The sequence below is a fragment of the Lynx canadensis genome, chromosome D1 (genome assembly GCF_007474595.2).
Source record: "Lynx canadensis isolate LIC74 chromosome D1, mLynCan4.pri.v2, whole genome shotgun sequence".
NCBI lineage: Eukaryota > Metazoa > Chordata > Mammalia > Carnivora > Felidae > Lynx > Lynx canadensis.
The window spans coordinates 81,526,634-81,552,649 of NC_044312.2; the positions used below are offsets into that span (position 1 = coordinate 81,526,634).

General features: G+C 36.2%; 1 protein-coding gene across 1 annotated transcript in view; it reads left to right on the forward strand.

Annotated features, from left to right (window-relative positions):
* ANO3 (anoctamin 3) overlaps window positions 1-26,016 on the forward strand; it is a 279,115-nt gene that overhangs the window by 162,400 nt on the left and 90,699 nt on the right. The window contains exons 7-11 of the mRNA XM_032594840.1: window positions 8,440-8,484; window positions 13,473-13,604; window positions 15,981-16,087; window positions 18,781-18,836; window positions 22,879-23,000. Of these exons, the coding sequence (XP_032450731.1) occupies window positions 8,440-8,484; window positions 13,473-13,604; window positions 15,981-16,087; window positions 18,781-18,836; window positions 22,879-23,000 (462 nt within the window). The remainder of the gene's footprint in view (window positions 1-8,439; window positions 8,485-13,472; window positions 13,605-15,980; window positions 16,088-18,780; window positions 18,837-22,878; window positions 23,001-26,016) is intronic.

Below are 26,016 nucleotides of genomic sequence, written 5' to 3' on the forward strand. Positions count from 1 at the left end.
TGAGAAGCCTACTCCATTCAACGACTTTTCCATTCTTCCTATAGGCAAACAAAGATTGAATAGACATGAGTTTCCTTATATTGTGTATAAGGAAATCTGTTATATGTAGAATGAACCACTTCCTCCATAATTTCTCAAAGTGAAATTCAACAGTGTTCCTACTGTGCACAAAGATACAAACATTTATGCTTATTTGGAACTCAATGTGCTTCATCACTGATAAGAGGGTTTAGAAGGAGTATCCAGATATCAGTAAAAGAGCTTCTAAATAATGAATATAAATGAACAGTAAGAGCACAATGCAAAAATATAGAGAAATGTGTCAGACCTGGTAGCATGGAAGACGCCAGTTCTGGTAAGAGTGCTGACCTCCTCAAGTCTTATGACAAGCTTCTATGTTATTCAAGATAAAATATGAGATAGTGATTCCATCTTTTTAAAGTTTCTTTTTAATGTTTATTTATTTCTGAGAGAGTAAGACACAGAGTGTGAGCAGGGGAGGGGCAGAGAGAGAGGGAGACACAGAATCTGGAGCACAGTGCCTGATGCAGGGCTGAAACCCACAAATGGTGAGATCATGACCGAAGTCGGATGCTTAACAGACTAGGCCACCCAGGCACCCCTGTGATCCTATCTTTTTAGTCATTTGAAACACCTCAGGCTTTGAAAGATGCAGACACAGTCATTGTCCACAAAACAGAAATTAAGCATTGGCAACTACTGAAGAATCTTACTGCCACTGTTAGAATTGGATACCTAAATTGGCTCATATTCAAACTTGGCTAAGAGTTTAATAGTTCTCTTTAATATGATATTTAAGAGATAAGCAAATAATACCTCAAAAAGCTTGGCAAGGAATAGTTAATATTTTTTTAATGTTTTTATTTATTTTTGAGACAAAGAGAGACAGAGCATGAGCAGGGGAAGGGCAGAGAGAGAGGGAGACACAGAATCCAAAGCAGGCTCCAGGTTCTGAGCTATCATCACAGAGCCTGACGCAGGGCTCAAACTCACAGACTGTGAGATCATGGCCTGAGCTGAAGTCGGATGCTCAACCGACTGAGCCACCCAGGTGCCCTGGCAAGGAATAGTAATATTAACAATAAAAATCATAAGATGATAAAGAAAAGTCTTTCTAATTCTTCAGCATGTATATAAATGATAAGATATACCTAAGAGAACCTGAAGTCTGTACATTTCTATGAATCTTGGTTCCTAGAAGCAAATAAGGGTCTATGAGATGTTACTTGTGTTATGATTAGATAGTTTGAGGTCTACAAAGGACTGCTTTCAATTCAAGTCATTTTATTGAACTAATTTTAAGAGTATAGCTTGACAAGTATATACTTGTAGTATTCTACATTTCTTAACTTCTGAGGAATTTTACCCCTTTGACACTGTGTCATCTTCTAAAAAATCTTGAAATACTTGCCTGGGATATATTAAAGATGATAATGGGAGAGTATTTGTTATTTGCTCTATTTTATTTCTTCTTATTTGGTTTGAACATATTCACACGACATATAATCATGCAGAATTAAAACAATGTCATAAATTTTAACCTATGAAATTAAAGAAGGATTTTACAAATAGTTCTGTTCAAACATTGCACAGATATGGTAATTGATCACCTTTGTTTATTTATGATGGAAGTCAAATTTCATAAACTATTCTGAAACTCAACTTGAAAATATTTTCTATGAGCTTTGAAACTCATATAAGACTTTTTTTTTTTTTTTAATTTTTTTTTTTTCAACGTGTATTTATTTTTGGGACAGAGAGAGACAGAGCATGAACAGGGGAGGGGCAGAGAGAGAGGGAGACACAGTATCAGAAACAGGCTCCAGGCTCTGAGCCATCAGCCCAGAGCCCGACGCGGGGCTTGAACTCACAGACCGCGAGATCGTGACCTGGCTGAAGTCGGACGCTTAACCGACTGCGCCACCCAGGCGCCCCTCATATAAGACTTTTTATACCTTCCACTTCTTATCTTAAGAAGATAATTGAAAAATGTGTAAAGACATTCCTTGAAGTATCACTTAACAATTGTGGAAAATGGAAATATCTTCTATGTTCAACAGTAGAGGATTTCTGTATATTTCAGTACAGGATTTCAGTATACTCTTGGACTGGAATATAATTCATTTATAAAATGAATGGGTATACAATTTCTTAATGACTATAAGGAAATAGTAAATAATAAAATTTAAATTATATATATATTATGATATGTAATTACTTAGTGTAATTTCAACAATGTAAAATGCATAGACATAAAATAGGAAGAAACTATAATATGCTAAAAATGACTGCTCCAAATGGGGGATTGTGGGTACCATTTATTTTATTTGTTTATATAATTGCAAAATTACCGATTTTTAACAAATTCTAACTTGACTGCATGATGTAAACACAGGATGCAAAAGAAGTAGGACACTCAGGGGATCCTGGGTGGCTCAGCCTGTTGAGTGTCTGACTTCGGCTCACGGCACGATCTCACATTTCATGAGTTCGAGCCCCACATCGGGCTTGCTGCTGTCAGAGCAGAGCCTGTTTTGGATCCTCTGTCCTCCTCTCTCTGCCGCTCCTCCACTCATGCTCTGCCTCTCAAAAATAAACGTGCGCGCGCACACACACACACACACACACACGCACAAAATACAACACTCAAGACAATGACCTAGTGTCTGATATCATGATGAAATTGCTAAAAAGTTTCCAAATTCATCTTAACTAATCAGGTGCCTTCATCCTTCCCTAGTCCTGTGATCTCACCATTGTTTCAAAAAAGAGTTGTAATTAAATTCATGTACAAACCAATTTCCTCTTAGATCTAAAAGGAGGAAACCTTTGAAGTCTACACAAAGTGTCCCATTTCCGTGGGTTTCAGCACTCGGGTTCAGGTCAGAATCAGTAAACATTGTGTGTAAACATCTCACCAAGTGGGGCATCTGGCTGGCTCAGTCTGTAGAATTTAATTCCTTTGTTTTCTTTTTCTTAGAAGTTCATTAAAATAATGGTTACCTTGTCGGATTGTGGGTGTCCTCGGTTGGTATGACGTAGAGCTTAGGTCTCCAGGCTGTGTGCCATGGTGTCCTGACCCAGGGTGACTTTTGGAGAAAATATTCTGTTCAGATAGATATTGTTTTCTTTTTTTAAGTGATATTCATTTTTTTTTTAATTTCCTGGTAAGACTGCATTTGAAAGAAGAGTTCTGATAGATCCAAAGAAAGAAATATGAAAACCCTGAAATGTAGGCCCTTACTATTTCTTCTTTTTGATGTTGTGGCTGAAATTTTTTCTTTATAACATGTTTTTAAAAATAATGTTCACATGGGGTGCCTGAGTAGTTCAGTGGGTTAAGCGTCCCACTCTTGATTTCGGCTGAGGTCATGATCTCATGGTTTGAGAGATCGAAGCCCACTTCAGGCTCTGTGCTGGCAACAAGGAGCCTGCTTGGGCTTCGTTTTTCCTTCTCTCTCTGCCCCTCCCCCACTTGCACTCTCCGTCTCTCAATAAATAAACATTAAAAAAATAATAAAATAAAATAATGTTTACAATGGCTACATACTAAAACTTTTGGAAAATACCATTGGTACTCTCATGATTTAATAACATAAATATTAGAAAATATGCAACATTTCCAAAATGTATCAAAGGAATACTAGTTTCACAGGTTCTTAAGAAAAAACTATCCTGTAAGCAAATTTATTTCTGAACTTTTGAGTTAAACAGTAAGTTTATTTATTGTAGATTCTCATTCTGCCTTTAAAGTATGTTATAATCACCTGGGAAACAGTAAAAATCAAGTCTCCAGGAACTCTCCCCCCAGACGTGATGGAATATTAATTCTGGAAGAGCAGGTATATACATTGTTAACAAGCATCCCACATGATTCTGATGCAGATGGTAAAGAAATATTGTCTTGGAAATTTTAATATTTTAATAAATCTTACCATTTTTAAAAGTTAGTTATACAAAGCACCCTTTCCATTTGATGATGGGATTTTTTTTATCTTCATATCATGGTGTTCTTGGGAAAACAGTTTGACAAATCCTGGAACACAGAGTTTTCTTGGAACGCTTTCCAGAGCAGTTTAAATAATGGATGTAACATTAACTCCTTAGTAACTTCTCATTTATTTTTAAGGTGCACATGAAAATTGGCATAGCCATCACCTCGTAAAAAGGAATGCTACACAAGCATAAGCTAAATGGCAAAGTGTTTTTATAACGGCTGATTCAGTTTCCACTTGTCAACTGTAACCACATTTAAGAACATATATACTGACTTAAAATCAAAATATGCAAGAGTAACAAAGAACTTAAACAGGAAAAACCCATATCTCTTTTTAGGGCAAGGGTTTTTAAAAAATTTATGCATAAAAAAATTTACCCATGTTTGGCTGTCCTGCATATTTATTCAGTGTTGAAACCTACATGTTATATTTCACAAAGAAAAATTGCAAATTTATTCAGAATAAATTATTAGAGTTATAATCCGGTCTATAAAAGTTTTCTGCTTTTTGTATGAACATGAAACTTGAGCATTTTATCTAAATTCTCTGCTTAAATATATGTGTAGAATTTTATATACCTAAATTTTCTAGCTATTTCTTTTTCTGATTACTATTCCAAAGTAAATATGGCCTTGATGTTTCAAAACTACCCAAGAAAAATTCAGAGGATAAAAATAGTTCAAATTTTCTTATTTTTGTTCTATCAGCAAGGATTTGATGTTTTAAAACTACTCAAGAAAAATTCAGAGGATAAAAATAGTTCAAATTTTCTTATTTGAGACTTGATGTTTCAAAACTACCCAAGAAAAATTCAGAGGAGAAAAATAGTTCAAATTTTCTTATTTTTGTCCTATCAGCAAGGACTTAGTTTGTGTTTTCCACATTCCAGAAATATCATGTCCTGCTTTCATTATTTTTCTTGTGGTTCAAAGATGATGCTTATTCATTCTTAACTTTCATATGAAAAGAGTCAAACATATTGTAAGCCAACTCAGCCATCTCCTAGCTCTGTGTTTGAGTTCCCGGATGGGATTCTTAAGCTTCTCCCACAAATATTTTAAACACAGTAGATTTGAGGGAGGGAGATGTTTTTAAAACATTAAGAATAATATTTTTATCATAATTGGGATTAAACTTAGATCACTTTTATATGCAAAGGATCCTTCACTCAAAAATAAAATAACATAGGAACATTCAGACAGCCCAATATATGAAATAATTAAGAGTGAAATAGTTCTGGGGTGCCTGGGGGGCTCAGTCAGTTAAGTGTTTGACTTCAGCTCAGGTCATGATCTCACAGTTTCCAAGTTCAATCCCTGCATAGGGCTCTGTGCTGACAGTTGGGAGCCTGGAGCCTGCTTCGGATTCTCTCTCTCTTTCTCTCTCTCTCTCACCCTTCTTCGCTCCACACTGTACCTCTCTCTCTCTCCCAAGTATAAATAAACATTAACAACAATTAAAGAGTGAAGTAGTTCTGTTTGACAAGGAGCAGGGGACGTAGGGTTCCACCCATGTGACTGCCCATCTCCCTCAGCCCCATAGGCATCTCCACATGTAACCACTTGGCTGTGTGAAACACTGGTTGGAAACAGTGGTTCACATAACAATTTACTTACAGTTTTGAGTGGCAGTTGTAAATAGGTGGGTAGGTAGATAGGTAGACCGATGCTGTCCTGATGCAAGGCATAAAATAGTAGAATCTTTCAAATGAAAAATTCAGGGAAAAATAAAGAAAGCTCTATCTATGAATAATATGTAATTAATAAAGGTGGAGGATAAATAAACAAGGTGGAGGATTATGGGTAGAAAATGATATGGTCCTGCAGGTTCATTTGTGAGGAAGAATTAAGGAAAATTGCAAGTTATTATGGATTTCAAGGATTAAAAATACACTTGTGTATTGTTGGGAGAAAAACAAAACGTCACCAACCCAGAAAACTTCACAAAGGTAGACGAGAAGGAAAACACTTGTATTAATGAATAAGCATTAAATCAGAATGTGATGTGCATCACAGGCAATTCTCCAACAGATTGTAAAGACAGAAGGAAATCCCATCCTTTAATATAGCCAAACAGATAAACAATATCCAATCCTCAAGTAAGAGGACACAACAGCAATAATTGTCCCACATAGTTTACCCTAAATTTGACTGAGGATTAGAGTGTTAGTTATTTGGGAAAAGTGAGTCTCTTAATTTTTATTTGCTTTCATAATATTAATGGTCTAAAAAGTATGTATATTCACTTTTTATAACTTCATTCCTTCATTTTTCCTTATTGTTCCCAAAACATTTCAAAAAAATGTTTATGAAAAATTTCAAACTAGAGCAATAAAGATAAATGTAGAATCGTGTTTAATCCAAACGTCCCTCCCTTGCTTTTCTAATATACCTCACCATACCTATGGTCAATAATTATAATTTTTATCTCCTCTAAATAACAGTCCTAGATTTTTTTGTGCTGAAAATTATTTTAAACTAATTTCTACACTTTTAGCTTTTAAAATATATATATATAGGGGCGCCTGGGTGGCGCAGTCGGTTAAGCGTCCGACTTCAGCCAGGTCACGATCTCGCGGTCCGTGAGTTCGAGCCCCGCGTCAGGCTCTGGGCTGATGGCTCGGAGCCTGGAGCCTGTTTCCGATTCTGTGTCTCCCTCTCTCTCTGCCCCTCCCCCGTTCATGCTCTGTCTCTCTCTGTCCCAAAAATAAATAAAAAAACGTTGAAAAAAAATTAAAAAAATATATATATATATAATACCTCATTTAGCAAATGTTTATTAAATGCAAAGTGGTCTCAGGCCTTGAAGGAAATAAATTCAACTGTAAATTGAACAATTATCAGCCATCTGAGCACTTACTGTTTATCAAATGATGTGCCAAGTATACACCAGGAATACAAAGTGAAATGAAATAAAACTACTATCTTCAAGAAGCCCAATCTCCTGTAGAAGATAGTCAGTGATCAGTTATATAATGATGTCTAAATAATGCAAGCCAATCTGTGTACAGGAAGTTCAGAAAGAAGATGGGTTTATATTCCAATGGGGATCGAATTATATATGCACGCAAATTTCTGTATATTTGAAAAAATGAAATGGGGAGATAATTAAATGAGTTTAAGATGGATGTAGCAAACCTTGAAATTCCACATTTGAATTTAGTATTGAGGTATGGCAGGGACAACTGAAAAAAATTCTTTTCTAGCAATATAACCAGTGTTTGCAATGAAATGCAGTAGTATACAAGGTTTTCAACTTTTCTAAGCAGTTAATAACACAGTTAGGACCACATATTGATTGTCCTGACTCAACCCTGTTTTCTAGATACCACACAGGGAGGAATTTACTGATCCTCTGAAATGGGTTTTGGTGGGTGGGGATAAAGAGTCATTTTAGAAGGCCCAGACTATGAGATTCCTGAGCTCCAAAATGAGGATGTGGTAAGAATCTTTTAAGAGTTGAATTAACCCCTGTCACCAGAATTTTTAGTTTGTTTAAAATCAGACATGGTATACACCTACTTAAAACAAAATACTCCATGTTTTCCCTTTGTAATTCATCCAAAACCTTAGAATCAGGGGTAGGACCCCTTGTTATCTGTGCCTGTTCATCATCCCTTTTACCACTATGCTCAACTTGCAGTTTATACTTCAGAGATTACTGAAGTAGTTGCAGTTTCCTGAATCTTGCAATAGTTGGTGTTGCTCCTATAATTATGTCAAGAATACCATGTCCTAAGTATTTTATTCAGAGGATGACTCTTACACATGTATCAAGATTCAACACAGAAAACACATGCTCTAAGAAGGTTTGCCTGATTCCTTTCTCCTTCATCTACAAACACTAATTGAGATCCGTTCCAATGTACACGCATAGCCCTCTCTGTTTTCCTGCCTTATCACACTTTATTATAGCTATCACTTGTCTTTGCAACTATAAAGGAAGCTCTTTGAGGGTAGATACCCTCTTTTTTTGTCTAAATTTTTAATGGTTATACTTTAACATACCTTGCAAAATAATAAGCATTCATTACATATATGTTTAGATGGATAGAAATATAAATGGATGGATGGATGGATGGATGGATGGATGGGTGGATGAAAGACTTCATATAACATGTAAGCCAATGATCCAGTTACTATGCATTGTGTAGCAGAAGACAGAGTCAAAATATGGACTTAAAAATAAAATATTCAAAAGTGATGTATTGATGTATCAGAATTCTTTGGTTATTAACTTAGATTCTGAAATTAAAACAAGGCATATTCAGAGTTCTGACTCTATTATATTGGTTTATTTCATGTATTTCATAGGCGGGCGGAAGTTGGAGTGTTAAAATACTCAATGTGGTTGAATGTAGTCACTCACTGGTTTCTCTTTTTTCACGTGACTCTCTTCAGCTGTATCCATTATTTTTCAGGAAAAAATGCTATTACACTGACCGGAGCAGCAAATCAATGGGCAGGTTAGTGGTGATGTGTAATTTGTTTACAACCAATCTGTCATTTGGGAAAAAGAAATAAAAAGAAGACATTCAGTTACCCACATCAGCAGTTGTAAATTTTAGGAAGAAAAACTTTTCTGATTTGTTCTACAATTTCCAAAATGACTTACACCAAATTTAACCATGTTTACAATAAGATAATCTATTTTTTTTTTCTACTTACCATTGCCATTTCTGGAATCCTCTCTTGATGTAATGTTGTGGCAGGAGGATTTTAATTGCCAGTTACCCTCTTAGGAGATTTTAATGTAAAAAATAGTTATAAAACCAGGATTGATGGGTAAACGATGACCCAATAGAGTAATAGAAGAACAGACAGGGCAAAAATCTTCTGGCTAATTCAATTTAAATCTCTTATTTGACAAAGGTGGTCAAGGAAAGACTAGCATCCAGAGTGACAAAGTGGTTTATCAAGGCCACACAGCATCTTTTTGAATCACAGACCTACTCTTATTTCACCAACAGAGCTGCCTCTCATATTCTAGTATTCAAAACAAACTTTTCTTCAAGAGCATCATCTCAAAACTTCTCTTTAAATATTGTGGTAACAGTAGCTATGACAAAGGAATTAATCAAACCACAACCTTGAGACAGGAGAAACTCTCCCACCTGAATCACCTTGGCCCTGTTTCACTGAGGAAAATGAGCTTTCATTTAATGGATGCTAGAAACAAAAGGCTTCTTACACTTGGCTGTTTTTCTGCTCCTTGCAAAAGAATTCGTTAACGAAAGTGGAATGTCAGTGTGACAGAATACACTCTATTGAATAATGTTGCAGGATATTACAAGTCAGAATGACACAAAACTAGTATCATATAGTGTGAATATCAGAATGCTTTAGGAAAGGATTCCATAAATTTAATTCCTTTACCAAAGAAAGTGGCTGAATATAATTTGGAACATTAGAATAGGAAAAAGTTTAATTTTAGGATAGGGGAATGTTGGACTCTCTTAAGCATTAAATTTAGATGTGGTAGGAACAGGTGACGGGAAAAGCAAATCATAGGGGGAAAAATTTGAAGTTAGAATGAATATTAAAGGAACTAGTACTTAAAAGTCTCTTTAAAATAATAAAATTATTATTTACGCTCCTTAGCCAGGTCAGACTTTTCTGTTTGTCAGGTTAACATGGTCAGATTTAGAATGAGTTTTTATCATTTCCCTTGGACATACTCGGTCCTCGTCTGTGTAGCAAATTTTCAAAATTATTTTTCTATAATAAAGTAAAAGTCATTGGAATGTCACAACAATACAAATTTACAACTGCAGAGGGTTTTTTGTTTTGTTTTGTTTTCTCTACGTGAGCCTGCATCATGTTGGATGTATTGATAACACATCTGGGTTAAGTTCAGTGTGCTCTATAGAATTAGTGAGATTTTGCTACTACATAATTAGTGGGTTTTCTGATAAACATCTTTCTTTCAAAGACTTGCAGAAGGATAGAACCCTGTATATTAAAATAGCAACGAATTTCTATGTAATATTATATAATTTAGTTTTAGTGCACACTTGCTTTTGGAATGTGTGATAAACTTGTATATTCGACTCTATAGAAAACATTTTTAATAGTGGAAAAAGTATTTTTTTCTGTTTTGGTCAAACTTAAAAGTAAACTAGAAAAATAAACACCATATTGTATATCATAATATGTTTTATTATCTTCTGTGTTTATTATTATTTTCTGTTTAATTTCACAAAATGAAAATTCAGTTATATTATTCCAAATAATTCTTAAACTACTTTAAGCATTACTATAGCCTACCTCTTTACAATGTACTTACTACAAATAGTGATAAGTATTTACTGACTTTTTGGATGCATGTGGGAAGGGTACAAATAAATAGGACGGGCATTTATAAATGTATATGACATACTAAACTGAGAAAGAGAATGTCCTGTCATTTGCTTGAGTGTAGACTTTCAATTAAGGAAATGACTGATTTTGATATTTTTCAGACTTTAACTTTGGAGAAGAAATTTAAGTGTTTTCTCGCTTTCTTTTGTGTGTGTGTGTGTGTGTGTGTGTGTGTGTGTGCGCGCGCGCGGTGACAACCATCATTATAAAAATTTAAAACCTAATTTGTATACAGTTGGAAAGAGAGAAATGAAAATCAGTTATGTGCACCTAGATTTCACTTGTGCTTTTCCTTTATTGGAGTGGGAAAGATATTTTGTGCATGGGTATCTTGACCAGTAAACATTAGGTGGTGAATAATGTACAGGCAATTATCCAGCTTTTCAAGATCATCATTTCTCCTGGCAGTTTGATAGAAAATGGCTGTAGTTTTATTATTGCTGCTATTTATCATTTGTTTACTAAGCGTTTTCACATTCAGTTACCAAGGCATCTTCAAAATAACCCTTCAGGGAGGCATAACAAAGAGTAACTGGTTTCGCAGATCAGGGAAAATAAATGACCATTATCACCACTCTGCACCACCCCGTGCCTCATTCCCCGGCTTTCACAGCTGGTTGGGTAGAGCCTGTGCTCTGACTGCATTCTTTTGGCCCTTTAACAAGATATCTTACCAATTTCCAAGAATTCTCTGCTTTCCATTGATGTTAGCAAAGGAACTTAAAGCTCCATTAGGAGTCATCTCCACAATGTGCCATCCATGAAGTCTTGAGTCCGTAAGATGGCCAAGGTGACACAGATTCGCTAGAGTATAGATAAAGCATTAGATTATGTTGATGATGTGTTGGTGAGACTGATATTAATAGAGTAGTAACACTCTCTTTCCTTATTATTATCATAAACATTAGTGAGTATTTACTGGGTGGATTCAGGTGTTACATATTTAATTCTCAAAATATCCCACCTTTTAAGATAGGAGAAAATTGAATGAGAATCAAGGAAATTGAGTAATAATCCAAAATTTTGCATCCCATGATTCAAATCCAGACCTGACCACATTTCACTATCAAAATCATTTGCTTCCTCGTGGGAAGTGTATATGAAAAGTCTTAATTATAATATTGTTTACTTTTGTAGAAAATCAGTGATGGCGTGAGAGCCTTTTTATTTTTTAAATGTTTTTAAAGTTCACCTCCACTTCTAATATGTTTGTATGTTGTCAGAGATAGGCCCTCAGGATCTGTAGTTCATCAGCATTTCCTAAGTCCAGTCAGAATGTATCCTTCTATTTGATCCTTCCAGACACCTAACAAGGTAGGACAGATAGAGTCACTTCCTCTCTCTAGAGATGAGGAGCCTGAAACTCCAAGATTGAATTTGCCAATTTCAGTAACTGACAAATTAGGTCCTTGGACGCTCATCCTCCACCTTCTACCCCATTGTTTCCCTCACTGTGCTAAGTCTGAAAAGCTGGAGTGATTGCTATATAATCCACTCAGTGATTTGTAAGTGTCTGTGCACTAGTCGCTGAAATATGGAGATATTCTGTGATTTCGGAAGCTTTTGTTATCATGAGAAGAAGCAAAGTGAACACCTCAGATATTGCTCATGTATTATTCTAGGCTAGAAAGTAATTCTTTGGTCCCTCCAAAACCAAAAATGACTTGGCATCTGTATGATAACCTACCTGGCAAAGGAAAGGTCCAGACTCTCCACATGCCAAACTTTAGGTCAGGAATTGATTGCTATTTCAAATGATTCATACTAATTTTACCATAACAGATTCGAATGAAATAATTCCTAAGATACACTATTAGCTGCCTGCACATTATTGCTATACTGAATTTTTTAAAGCGTAAGCAGAGCTGACCAAGCAGATATTAAGAAGCATTGTATTTGTCTAGGAAACTATTCTCTCCTGCTACTTTGACTCTTGCTATTGCAGAAGAGCCCCAACATTGGTAAAGATGGAACCTTGTAAGTAGTGTGTAAATATTGTGCTATTTTTAAGTAAACATAATTACTATAGTCACTCAGAATTCAGTTTTCAGAATCAATCTCTGCAGTCAATGTCTCTTTCTTTTGCTTTTTTTTTTTCTTTGTAAAGTAAAGATGATTCCAGTCAGTATGTATACATAAGAACTGGGTTATGACTGTAATCGAAAGCTGAGACCAAACGAAGAAGTATCCTGATGTAAAATTTCCTGAAGCAGTATCTTAATGTCATATATTTAGTGTCTGTGCTAAACCCATCACTCAAAGTGCAGCCAGTGGATAGCATCATGGGCATCCCCTGGGAGCTACTTAGAAATGCAGGATCTTAAGCCCCACCCTGGGCCTACTGAATTAGCTTTTTACCAAGATCTTCAGAGGATTCATTTGCCCATCAGTCTTAAAAGTACTGCGAAGGCTCCTTGCCTCAACTTGTTAATAATCAAGCTTAAGAAGACACCAACTTACAAGTCTCCAGCAAAGTCAATATGTTTTTGATGAGTGAGGAACCTGAGGCAAGAAGTTAAGTAACATCTGTCAGTTCTCACAGCTCCCGTGGCGCCATGCTGCCTTTGAACTGTTTTGCTTGACTCCAAAGCCCTCGCTGTTTCTATCAAGGCAGAGGCTCACAGCTCTGCTGGGTGTGTTGTACTCATTTCTTTCTTTTTTTTTTCTTTTTGGTAGGGCCACATTGCTGTAGATTTTTCAAAGAATCGGAAATAATCGATAGCTACATATGTATAGGTATACATACATATAGCTATGCACTCACAACTTTGATAGATGTGTCATGCTACTTTTATTGTGTTTATGCTCTTTCCTACCACTGTCTCTATATATGATGATTTTTTAATATCTTCCACAAGATATTTTGCATAAGGATAACCTAGTTACACTGACTTTAAGCAAATGAAAGGTTTGGTTTGGTTTGAAATTTATGTCTTTTGTGTGAGAACAAAAGAAATGCACGTGTGTGGGTATGACTGTCTTTTTGGAACTCCTTTCCTCACCCCCCACCTCCCCCCCCAACCTCGGAATGGTGATGGAAGGTAGGCATGACTCTGGAATGCAACCTAATCTAGTTCATGTGACTTTGTTCCAGTGTGCAAAATTATTTTAGAAGGATAAAAAAATGGATGTCCCAAAACCCAATGGTTCTTGACAAGTCAGCTTTTCCACACCTGGAGGAATCAGACTGCTATACAGGCCCCTTCAGCCGTGCACGGATTCACCAGTAAGTTCACATTTCTTTTTCGTCCACCACCTGCCTCGATACCTTTCAGTATCTAGGAGTTTTTGATAAAGTAAAAATACCCTGGACCAGTTCCATTGTTTGCCAAATAAGTCAGAGAATGTATCATTTTATTAAAACGTTTTTATACTTAATTTACCAATAGCACTCAGTGAGCATTATTAATTCCTGATCAGCTGATTTAGGGACATTCAAGTAATGAATATAATTAATTGTAAACTCATGGGCCAACAGTCTAGCTCCCAGTTCTTTCAAAATAATTATGATGGTGGTAAATACCCAGTTAAAGTAACAGTAATGGTAATATGAATAGAATTGCTATTAAATAACATGATTGAATATGGATTATTCTAATTAATAAATTATATATAATTACATATAATTAATATGTATTTATTAGTTTAATCCACTTGAGTCTAATTGTATGAAACTAAGATGAATGAGAATTTTTTTAGGGACTTGTTGCATAATTCTTTGTCTACATCCCAACAAGTCTCTATTCCTAAATTCATTCTACTAGTATTTATTGAGTTTTTTCATAATAAAAATTGAGGATATGACACAGTCCCTGTCTTTATAGATGTTGAGAGGCAGGATGAAACAAATGAATTAAATCAAATATTTGGGAGGAGAGAGTTCCCATTAATTATTGCCTCTGTAACATGTCCAGTGGTCCAGAATCCTGTTTCATACTGCCTCTCAATGCTCCAATGTCTCACACTGTGCATTTCCCTATCTTTATGTTTATCCTATATTATCTAATTATTACTTTACATTTCTGTCTGCCCTGCTACACTGGGAATACTGTGAAGGCAGGGACTGCAACTTATTTGTTAATTTATATACCATGTGTTTTCTCCCTCTATAATGCAACTCCATGAAAAAATTGAACTTAACCTTCTAAAGAAATATTTGTTCATGGAATTCTGAACCAATCTGATGGTAAAAGAAGTGTGTGGACACTGCTTCTGATTATTAGAATTAACAGAGCACAGAGCAGCTATAGTAACTTGGTGCGTAGCCAGGTACAAAACAAAAAGCTCAATATCAAAATCCTGGAGGCTAATAAAATAGACAAGTATACAGATTAGCATGAAACAAAGCAGAGTAAAATCAACATGTTAGGAAAGACACAAATACAATGCACGTTTGTACAAGAGAGGGGGAAGCTACATCCAGAGGAAAGGATCTAGGAAGCCTTTTTGAAGAAGATAGTCCTTTTCAGCAGGTAAAAATGTGGAGGAAGGTGGAGAGAGGTGGGGAGAAAGACATTAGAGACAGCAAAATGCCGAGACAGCAAAAGATGTGTGACATTTTAAGGTGTGATAAATTCTACAATTTGAACAATCAGATGCAAGAAGCCAGAGCTGTAGGGGATCAGACTGAAGGAAGGCTGAAATGCAAAAATAGAAACCCTAGAAGAAAATGAAAAATTTAATTATGCACGTAATGCTGAAACATTAAAAGTAGGAGTGCTCTAAGAATCAGAACTATGCTGGAAAGGTCAGGTTGGAAATTGGACAGCCAGTTAAGAGGACATTCTTCTCATAACCTAGGCAGTAGGACCTAGTAGCTCAAAGCCAGAGAAGGGCAGTTCAGGTAGAAAAGTTGATTAGTTCAGCAGTTATTTGAATATGGATGGTAAAGAGAAAACAAGAATCATAGAAGACCTAATACTTCAGTACTAAGTGCCAGAAAAAAAATGGCAGATTATTAGTCACAGAGATAACTGGAAAAAGGAAGCGGTAGAAATTGAGCATGCTTCCATTTTTTTGAGGCTTCTGGCATATGACAAAGTAGATGCTAAAACAGACCCTTCTTTTCCTGTCAAGACCACCCTTTTGCTCTTTACTCATTGGCTCTAATATGGTTCCTCTTTGCCAAGCTTCCTACCTGGGTAGAGTACAGGGCATGAATGGAAAGGGAGAACTATTGTCACTCGTTGCTGAACTTCTAAAAACAAGACAAATTAGCTTGGAAGGTGTGGTATGGGCAAATGATATCAATTTTTAATGTGTTCTATTTGGCACTATATTGCTTAAGGGAGTACAAAATTTACGGGAGCCAATGGACAATCTAATGCTGTCCTTGTTTCATGCTAAACAAGAAATATGAGGACATCCAAGCTTCCTTATAAACTGAAAGATACTTAAATGAATATTTGATAATGTCTGTATTATTTATAAGTATATTTTGTCTCTGCCAATTGATTTTTTTTAAGAGGATGGTTTGACTTACTATACCTCTCATGCATTAGTTTTAATGGGAAAACAGATAGATAAAGACCTACGAATTTGTAACTGTTGCTGGACTCTGTGCTCTGCTTTGAATATTAAAACAAATCCCTTATCTTAACAGCTTCATAATAAACAATAAGGACACATTCTTCAGTAATGCTACTCGAAGCAGGATAGTCTATCACATGCTACAGCACACCAAATATGAAAATGGAATATCAAAAGTGGGTAAGAACACTAATTAAAAATATAGAAAGGGTAGAATTTGCTGTTACTAATTATATCTAGAAATATTTATTTTGACATCTGAAGCTTTGCCCTCATGCGTTAAATATGAGGATATAATGCATTGAGCACAAACTCTAAGTATTCTCTTCTTCAGCCTTTCAGTAAAACAGAACTAAATAAAACAATAACAACAAAAACTTCTTCAAGGGCGTTTAGCCATATGTATCATATCAAAACATGAAGAGTGCTAACACTTTGGAACAGAAATTTCATTTCTTGAAAATTTTCTTAAAGATATAATCAGACTTTTGAATAATAATATATGTAGAAGTTTGTTAATAGTGGCTTTGTTTTATAAACAACGATTAGAGTAGAATAAAATTGTAAACAGTTTAATTGTCCATCATTAGGCACTGACAAAAGTTAGCTTTGTTGCCATAAATGCATCCATTTAAAACTGTTATTCTTAACTCAATTCTTTTTTTTGCATTATTATTTTCCATATATATTTATTTATTTATATTATATATATACACATATATAATATATGGAATTATATATATATATATATATATATATAATTTATTGTCAAATTGGTTTCCATACAACACCCAGTGCTCATCCCAACAGGTGCCCTCCTCAATGACCATCACCCACTTTCCCTTCTCCCCCACCCCTCATCAGCCCTCACTTTGTTCTCAGTATTTAAGACTCTCTTACGATTTGCCTCCCTCCCTCTCTGTAACTTTTTTTCCCCCTACCATCCCCCATGGTCTTTTTTTAACTTAATTCTTAACTCGACTCAAATTTATCAAACATCTGTTATATGCTATATGTCACAAAAAGTATATGACACAGACCCCTTACTTGTGGAAAACTGAAAATTAGTGATTAGTTCTCCATTTACTGACTTTGAAAGAAATCTGCAATGTATGGTCATGTGAAAAACCGGACAGATTAAAAACTGTAAGTCTAAAAAACCCCAAATAAACAACAAACTATAAGTCTAATGTAATCCCATTTCCTAAACGCACATTCATAAAAAGATAAAAGTCTGAAAGAATGTATATACAACTTTTTAGAAATTATCTCTAGAAGGTGAAATAACAGCTAATTTTAACTTTCTGAATTTCTGTGTTGTTTAAATGTGTAGCAGTATGCTACTACTACATGTATATTGCAAAAGAAAATTTCACCTAGAAAAATTAAATGAAATTGCAGTTTACGTAGCGCAGAGCAGAAAACAGTGGGTAACAGTCGAGCTGGTCTTTTACTTAATAAGGTGAAAATTACAAGACATGAAAGAGATTCAATGTTAGTTATGTCCTAAAATCCTTACAAATGAAAAGTTGACACACACTGGAAACTTGGACCAGTCTCTACTGAATTGTACTAAAATATAGTGCCACAGAAGTAAAATGTACTATGTCAAGTCATTTTTTTCAAGTCAGTCATTTTTTTTTAAAAAGGAAAGTTCAGACTTTGGTTCTCCTCTGATTAATAATTTATTTATTGCAGAGTAGTCAAAATAGCTAATTTGGACACTAAATCCTTACAAAAAAAATTGACACCTAGTTTTCTACATAAGAAATAAAAATAGAGGAATCCAGAATACAAGTTAAAAGTGTGTCTAAATGATGGCATTATGTGCTTATGTAGTCTTTATGACATTTCAAATGATTGCAAACATATTATGCCCTTTGTGGAACATACAGTATACACAGAAGAGTATAAAAATAAAATTAAAAGTCCCCAAACCCAGTTGTCACTCTCTCAAAATGATACTGAATATATACATAATAAACTTGCATGATTCTAATAATGATGTGTGTGTGTATACACATATATATATATGTTGTGTTATATATATGTATAATATATGATGTATATATATCATTATTAGAGTCATGCAGTGTTTATGATTTTCTGTCCCTCTTTAAAAGTATTTATGAATATTTTATCAAGTTGTTTAGTATGTCTGAAACATTGTAAATAGTTGTACAATATTCTATTCTAGGCATTCAATAAATTGCAGTTATTTACTAAGCACCTTATATAAATGTACCATAATAATTAAATGATTTCCCAATTTTGGATGTACAATGATCTTATTCTTTACCAATGTAAATAATACTGCAACAAAAGTTATTCTCCCCAAATTTCCCAATATCTAATCTTACAAAGACAGTAAGAGAATGTCCATTTCACTACACTGTCACTGAGATGGAGGAGATTTTAAGAAGTGTCACATACTGCTATTTGTCTCTTTGGTTCACTATTAAAGATTTCACAAGACCAATATCCTTCTGAAACATTTTTTTCTTTTTTGAGAGGAGACCTCCTTGGCTTTTTTGACCAAATGTTGTTGTTGTTTTAAGGCAGAAAAAAACCCTGCTCCAGTTTCATGTGATCCCAAATAAATGGTATTAAAATGCCTCCTATTTCGTGATCTGGCAAAGTGCCATATGTTAGTACCTTAGAAATCTCCTTGCTGAATGTTGTCAGGACACAAATAGATTCTTTAGTATCAGTCTTTCACAACCCCACTGCCCTCAGAGGGGATGTGGCTATGGATGTTGTTTGGGTTGCTTTAAGTTGTTAAGTTACTTTGTTGTCCCAAGTATATGTGTGTTTCCCCAGAGGAGAGCCTTCTTTCAACAGACTCAAAAACTGTTTTTTTTTTCTCTTTCCAGGTATCTGTAAACTTATAAATAATGGCTCATATATAGCAGCTTTTCCTCCACATGAGGTAATTTTGAAATACAATTTCAATTTAAAAAAAGTTTCTCATGATCAAAATGCTGATTTTTTTTTTTAAGTCTGGCTGCCGTCTTGTAAGAGGATTCAGTCAGCAAGTGGCCCTGGGCCTTTCTGAGTCCCCATTATGATCTCTGGCTGCACACTGGCCCCTGTGCTCCAGAACCTTCGTGCAATTTGTCCCATATTAGGAGTCGCGGCCCCAGAGAGAACTCAGGAACATTGTTCAACCACTCTGACCTCCTTCCTCTGTTCCAACACAGAGTTCCATGCTTGACCCAGCTTGGGATCCGTACCACTCTCAAACAGGGCAGGTTCTGTTAGGCAGTCTTCTGCCTAAGACAAACCCAACAACAAAAACCTACACCCCATTATTTACATGATTCTCTGCCAGGTTATTACCTGTTTACTAATTTTAAGTAGAAATGCCTGCTCCAAGCTATGGTGAATTCTACTGCTGAGTCATGAATGACATTTGAATCAGTTTTGAACATCCTCTCCCAACACGCACACACACACACGTGTGCACGCGCGCACACACACACACACACACACACAATTTTTAAGGCAATTTTGCATTTTGAAATAAGAACGGGGTCTTTAGAGGTTTAATGTCTGCAATCTCAAGACCCATCCTTTCTATTTATAAAGGCTGAGGATTCACAGGATGTAATCCCTATATCTGAGGAATTCATAGTCTAGTAAAACACATAAGGGATAAAAAACATTGAGCACTTCCTATTTGGCACTGAGCTCAGTGTTTTATATGGATTATCTTATTTAATCCATAGACTAACCTTTTGAGATAGACAATAATAATAACTCCATTTTTTTAAGCTAGATCATTGAGGCACAGAAAAGCTATTAAAGGCATAGACTTAAGACCAAGAAGCCAGACTCCAGTGCTTGTATTCATTGTGGTATGCCTACTCACAGTAGGAAAAAGAATAATAACAGGTAATATGTTAGCTTGTTTCATGAGACAGGCCCTGTGCACCTATTTTCTTGTTACTCTAACAGTAATCTTGGGGGGTATATATATTATTATTTTCTCATTTTAGAGATACAGAAACAAGGCTCAAAGAGATTAAACACTATGTCAGATTTGACGTAGTCTGTAAGGAGTGTTCAGTGTAGCAAACCTAAGGCCCTGGGAGAGCTTCATAGCAAAAAAAGGTTTCGTTTGTTCTCTGTGTAAGTAATTTCACCTATATAACTAGTCTGTGTTCTAACAGTTTGACACTTTCTTGTGTGAAATTTGGAAACTATTAGGAATCGATTGTAAATAACAGTCATTTTCCCACTCATTGTTATGTGTTGGTTGGAGGAAGGGACTATTATGAAGAGGTAGGGGAGGTGGTCACTGAGTGCACATGGTTCTCTGAAAAGAGATGGAAATACATGGACCAGCAGGGGTCATCATTGCAGTCAGTTTTCTCTTACAGCTACCTGGTGTCACTGTCAATCCAGAACAGTATGGTTGAGGTTCTTGAGCAGAATTAAAACAATGATGTACTAGGGATTCTAAGCTTAGCCCCTAAAACCCAGGAAGTACCTATGTCTGACCACTGAGAAGGTGACCACTGGTAAGGAAATCAGATATTTTATTTTTCTTTATTTTTTTTTATTTAAAATTTCTTTAACGTTTATTTATTTTTGAGACAGAGAGAGACAGAGCATGAACGGGGGAGGGTCAGAGAGAGGGAGACACAGAATCCGAAACAGGCTCCAGGTTCTGAGCTGTCAGAACAGAACCCGACGCGGGGCTCGAACTCACGGACCACGAGATCATGACCTGAGCCGAAGTCGATCGCCTAACCGACTGAGCCACCCAGGCACCCCGGAAATCAGATACTTCAACAAGATGATCATGAATGACTGAAAGAAAGCTGAGATTTTGGTTCACCTTCCCTTACTTACCTGATCTCAAAGCAGTCTACCTTAACAAGCCAGTCCAATTGCACAAGCAAACAAATCTTTCCCAAGTGGACATACCCCATGCTTGAAATCTTGACCTTCACTTTCATCTTCTTAGCTTCTGATCTTTAGCCTTTAAAAACCTTGGGCTCTCTTTGGGAAGAAAACTTGAACTGCACCACAGGAGGAAAACTTTTCTCTTCTTCCGTTTGGGGTTCTTGGGCTAGCCTAATAATTAATTGACATAAAGCAGGTTAATAGGAGAAAAGCAAATTTACTTATGCATGTATAGGATCCCTGCAAAGACATGAGAGGCTCTCCAGCAGTCAGGCAATTGAGGTTTATATGCTATCCTGAGCTGAGAAGAAGAGGGCAGGCATCTGGGACTTGTGGAGGGAAGGGACAGGGAAGGGAGACAATTCACAGGACAATGAGAGGATGAATATTGGATGAGCCAGTGCTTGCCATGTCTTGTATATAAGTATTTCTTATGTAAAAAAAGTTATCTTTGGTAATACCTCTCTTCCTCTCATAGCCTTCCTATCTAAATTATTTTAAGAAGTTAAGATGTAGGTAAAAAATTCTTCTTGAGTCTATTGGCCCTAGTTATCTTCAGCTTAGAAATAATCTACATGCTGAGGCACCTGGGTAGCTCAGTCAGTTAAGCGGTGGACTTTGGCTCAGGTCATGATCTCACGAATTGTGAGTTTGAGCCCTGAGTCAGGCTTTCTTCAGTCAGCACGGATCCTGCTTTGGATCTTCTGTCTCCCTCGCGTTCTGTCCCTACCGCATTTGTGTACCCATTCATGTGCCCGCTTGTGCAAGCACACCCTCTCTCTCTCTCTCTGTCCCTCAAAATTAAATTAAATTAAAAAAAAAAAAGAAATCATCTACATGCCAGAGTAGCACATTCTGCAGTCGCCCATCCTGAAGCCCCTCAGCACTTTACCTGTACTCCCATCTTTACCTAATCAATTTATCCATTTCATTAGAAGACCAGAGGTAAAATCCACATGTGTTTCTCATTTCAGTCTTGAGGCATCTGCAGACCATGATTCAAGGTGTCCTCTCTCTTTGTAGGAGCTCACACCCCTGGTTGTCTGGGATCACTCAGATGATAGTTTTCTACTTTCCAATGGCCACAATATAGCAAACTCTGGAAATTAACTAAAATTGATTTTGTACTTCATATGTGCATGCATAGCACTTTATAGTGATTATCCAAGTGGACCCTCACAAAGCTCCTCTGTGGTAGAAATCATTAATATTTATTCTTATTCTCATCATCTACATGAAGAAGCTAAGGCATAACTCCACTTGTTTTAAAATTTGGTTAAACTGCGTATAAAAGTAGAATCACACATTGGAATGAGAGGGAGTTTGTCAAATCCTGTGTCCTAAGTTTTGGTTTAGAAAATAGAGTTGCCATATCTATTGCCCTCCTTTTTTATTGTAAGTGTAAAGTGTTCAGCCTTCAGGAAACACTGTCCTCTATAAGGCATATATATTCTCTGTGTCTGAAATTGTAACCTATGCAATAGTTTTTGAGGGGAGATATAAAGAACCTGAAAATGTGTCCATTTTTGGAATAGCTTATCTAAATTAAGTTTTAAGTATTCTAGAATTTAAAACCTTGAATAGCAATTGTGACGTAGACTTCTTACACTTTTTGATTGAACATTTGCCTTCTTAGCCTCTGTAAATGAAATCAGTATTTTCTGGGACTGAATTGCTTCTTAAAGCAGAATAATACTCTTAATTTCTGAAGTAAAGATTACAACAATTTCTCTCAATGATGGTGAGGGTATAGTGTTTATTAAAAGGCCTGAGGTTACAAACAGTAAAACCTAAATTCTTTATTTTAAATGAAAGGAACCTCATTGGTTTAAAAAGGGACTTTAAGAAAGGATTTTTAAGTGACTGTCAGAATATTGTCAATGAAAGAGAAATATATAAAGGCATTACTACATTATTCCAGTGATGGGCTTAAGTTTAAAATTTCTGCAGCTTTCAATAAGCTGTTAAATTGTTCTGTAGGGAAAAAAATAGTAAAAGCAGTTCCGATTTAGTTCACATATACTAAGAGAATGTGTATCAATTTATCTTATGTGTTTCAGGGAGCCTACAAGAGTAGCCAACCCATCAAGACGCATGGACCTCAGAATAATAGGCATCTATTATATGAGCGCTGGGCACGCTGGGGAATGTGGTATAAGCATCAGCCCTTGGATTTAATCAGGTAATGTGGATGGATCAATATTAGATGCTCTATTATGCTGTTTTGTTGTCATTTTCATAGATTTGGAATTATTTCATTTAGCCACCCAATCATCTATATCATTCAGGATGCAGTTAGGAAAAAGAAGCCACTATAGGTCTTTCAATAAAGGAAACTTAACTTAGGGATTTGGTTATACAGGGGATAGGAAAGCTGGGAAATCAGGCAGGAATACTGAGGCAACAGCAAAAAATTGCTAACAACCTTAAGGCTGGAGGGAAAATGGGATAGAATATATTTCAGAGCCCACTCCTTGGGCCCTTGGGCAGGAGCTATACCATCCATGACTAGGACTGTGTGCAGAAAACTGAGTGTTGGAAGTGGAACCATGGAGAAGGCATGGCTATGCTGGAGGATGGCCAAGAAAGAAGGAAAGATCTTGTTTCCCTCTTCCTTCCACCTTTGACTCCTGGCCCAACTTAACCAGGAGCTATTTACAATGGAACCTGTGTAATTGACTTCCCTATGAGAACAAACCAAAACAGGGAAAGGCAGAAAATGGATCTGAGAGCAAAGAGGAAAATGACCAACATGGCATCTATGCATATACTTGTCTTTCAACAAAGATTTTGTGTTATCTATTCTATTCCAAGAAGTATATTTCTAGTGAGTAACTGCTCTCAACTTGAATTAGTCTCCAAATATTGTCACATTCATGATTTATTTAATTTTTGTGGGGTATAATGTTCTTTTAAAAAAAATCAGGAAAATATATATTAAAAAGGACTTAAGTTTCTAGCTAACTATAAATATTCTTAGAATGAAAGAAAAAAGCATTCATAAGTTTATATATGTTAATATTTTGAATTCTTTATGAAATATAAATATCAAGAATAACCCATAACTGTTCCCAGAAGAAAACTGATAGAACTGATATAATAGAAGGAGTATCTGAAGAAAATTTAATAAAAGAACTATATACAGAAGTGTAAATAGTATCAAGGGAGCAAACATGATGATGACGAAGCTTCCAGAGACTAGCAAAAGTTGGATGTTGTCATCAATCCTAGGCCTGGAGGAACAAGGGGAAGGAAGAGTTGATAAGATTGGGTAAAAACAGAAGAGGGGGATGCCTGACAGAAGCTATAGTCTTAGGAAGAAAGCAGCTCTGGCCAGACCATGCACCAGGAGGGAGAAAGTCAGCAATACATCAATATCTCTTTGATCACACCCTGGGATCTTCTGCTGGTGGTACCTTCAGTTGGCCAACAAGTCCATCAGGAAGCCAGAGGAAGGGACGAGCATAAGTGATACAGTCCATGAAGGTGAGCCTCCTGGGGCACAGAGCAGAAAAGAAAAGCTTAGCACAAAGATCTGGACGTACGGATCATAATATCCAGCACCAAACCATTTTTATTTCTTTTTTTTTTTTTTTTAATTTTTTTTTCAACGTTTATTTATTTTTTTTGGAACAGAGAGAGACAGAGCATGAACGGGGGAGGGGCAGAGAGAGAGGGAGACACAGAATCGGAAACAGGCTCCAGGCTCTGAGCCATCAGCCCAGAGCCCGACGCAGGGCTCGAACTCACGGACCGCGAGATCGTGACCTGGCTGAAGTCGGACGCTTAACCGACTGCGCCACCCAGGCGCCCCACCATTTTTATTTCAAACATATTTCAAACTTGGGCATATCCCAAATCGAGATGTTTTTATTATAATTCTTTCGATCATAACAAATTATCAGATTCTGATTTACGTAGGGGAGCGAATTGTTATTTTAGGGATACGTGAACACAGTGAGATGTGCTGGTTCACAGAACCGTATTTACTAGGTACTAAAACAAAGTTGGTATTTTCATGCAAACATTTCAGTGTCAATAATTCTCTTATTTGCTGGACACATTGCCATTGCTGCTTCAGGTCATTTCAACAAGTGATAAATAGAGTTATTTGGCTACTATTACCGACTATTTGGATATTGTCATTGAAGGAAATTTTTGCTTATGAAAATCATATATTTTGTGTGTATGTGGCTGAAGAGAGAGAGAGGAGATGAAGGAACCGCCCAAGCTGAAGGCCATAAAAGAGTATAGATAGCATTTCAACGCATTCCTCCTCTCTAGGAACCTGCTTGTTACCGAAATACAAATCAGATCAAAAGAGAGTGACTATGGGTGAAGTGTAGTGCAGAGTGATGCCAATAGCCACCCCCTCTTCCTCCTTGCCTTCTCATGGTTTTTGAGATATCTCTAGAGATCCTAGAAGATTGTGAATACCAGTACTCGAAGTCAAGGGGGTTTTCATCAGCTTTCTCTGCCTGGAAATAGCTTCTCCCTCTCCTGAACCAGATCTAAAATCTGCTGTAACCTATGTGATTAAACTACTGTAAAATAATATTGTTGCCCCTCTGGACTTCAACAATGTGTAATCGAAAATCTCAGTAGAATTCTGTCTGTATAAGGGAGGGTTGTCTGTGCAATGCTCTATGGTTGTTATTGTAAAGGCATTCCATTATGTTAGTAATATGTGCTAAAAACCTACTCCCCTCACAGAGGAACACTTGTTAAAAGGAATAAATGGCTTGTTTGAAATACCTGTTAATATAAGCTTTCCTCTGAAGTAGAACATTATCGTTGTATGAGAAGTGAATGGACCACTGATCTATGTCTCCCAGGAGAAATCAATGTAAAAACAAAAACTTAGATAAATGATCCTTCATGGAAGATGACTCCATTTCTACACCTGGTAGAATATACAAAATTTTAATTGACATAATACAGAGAAAAAATAATAATTTTCAGAAAGAGAAGCCTTGTGAAGGGAAAAATAACAAGAAAAATTTCTTCCCAACAAGAATCTCTGCCCAATTGCAGTATTCCTAAATGAATAGTAAAACACCAATTGTTAAAACTATTGCTGGGACAAAATTGTGTTACGTAGCCATTTTTAGAAGATAGAGACCAAGTAGTAGTAGAGAATGCAGGAAACTATTATTTCTTATCAGAGCTTTAGAAACTGTGTAGCAGTTGGTATTGTC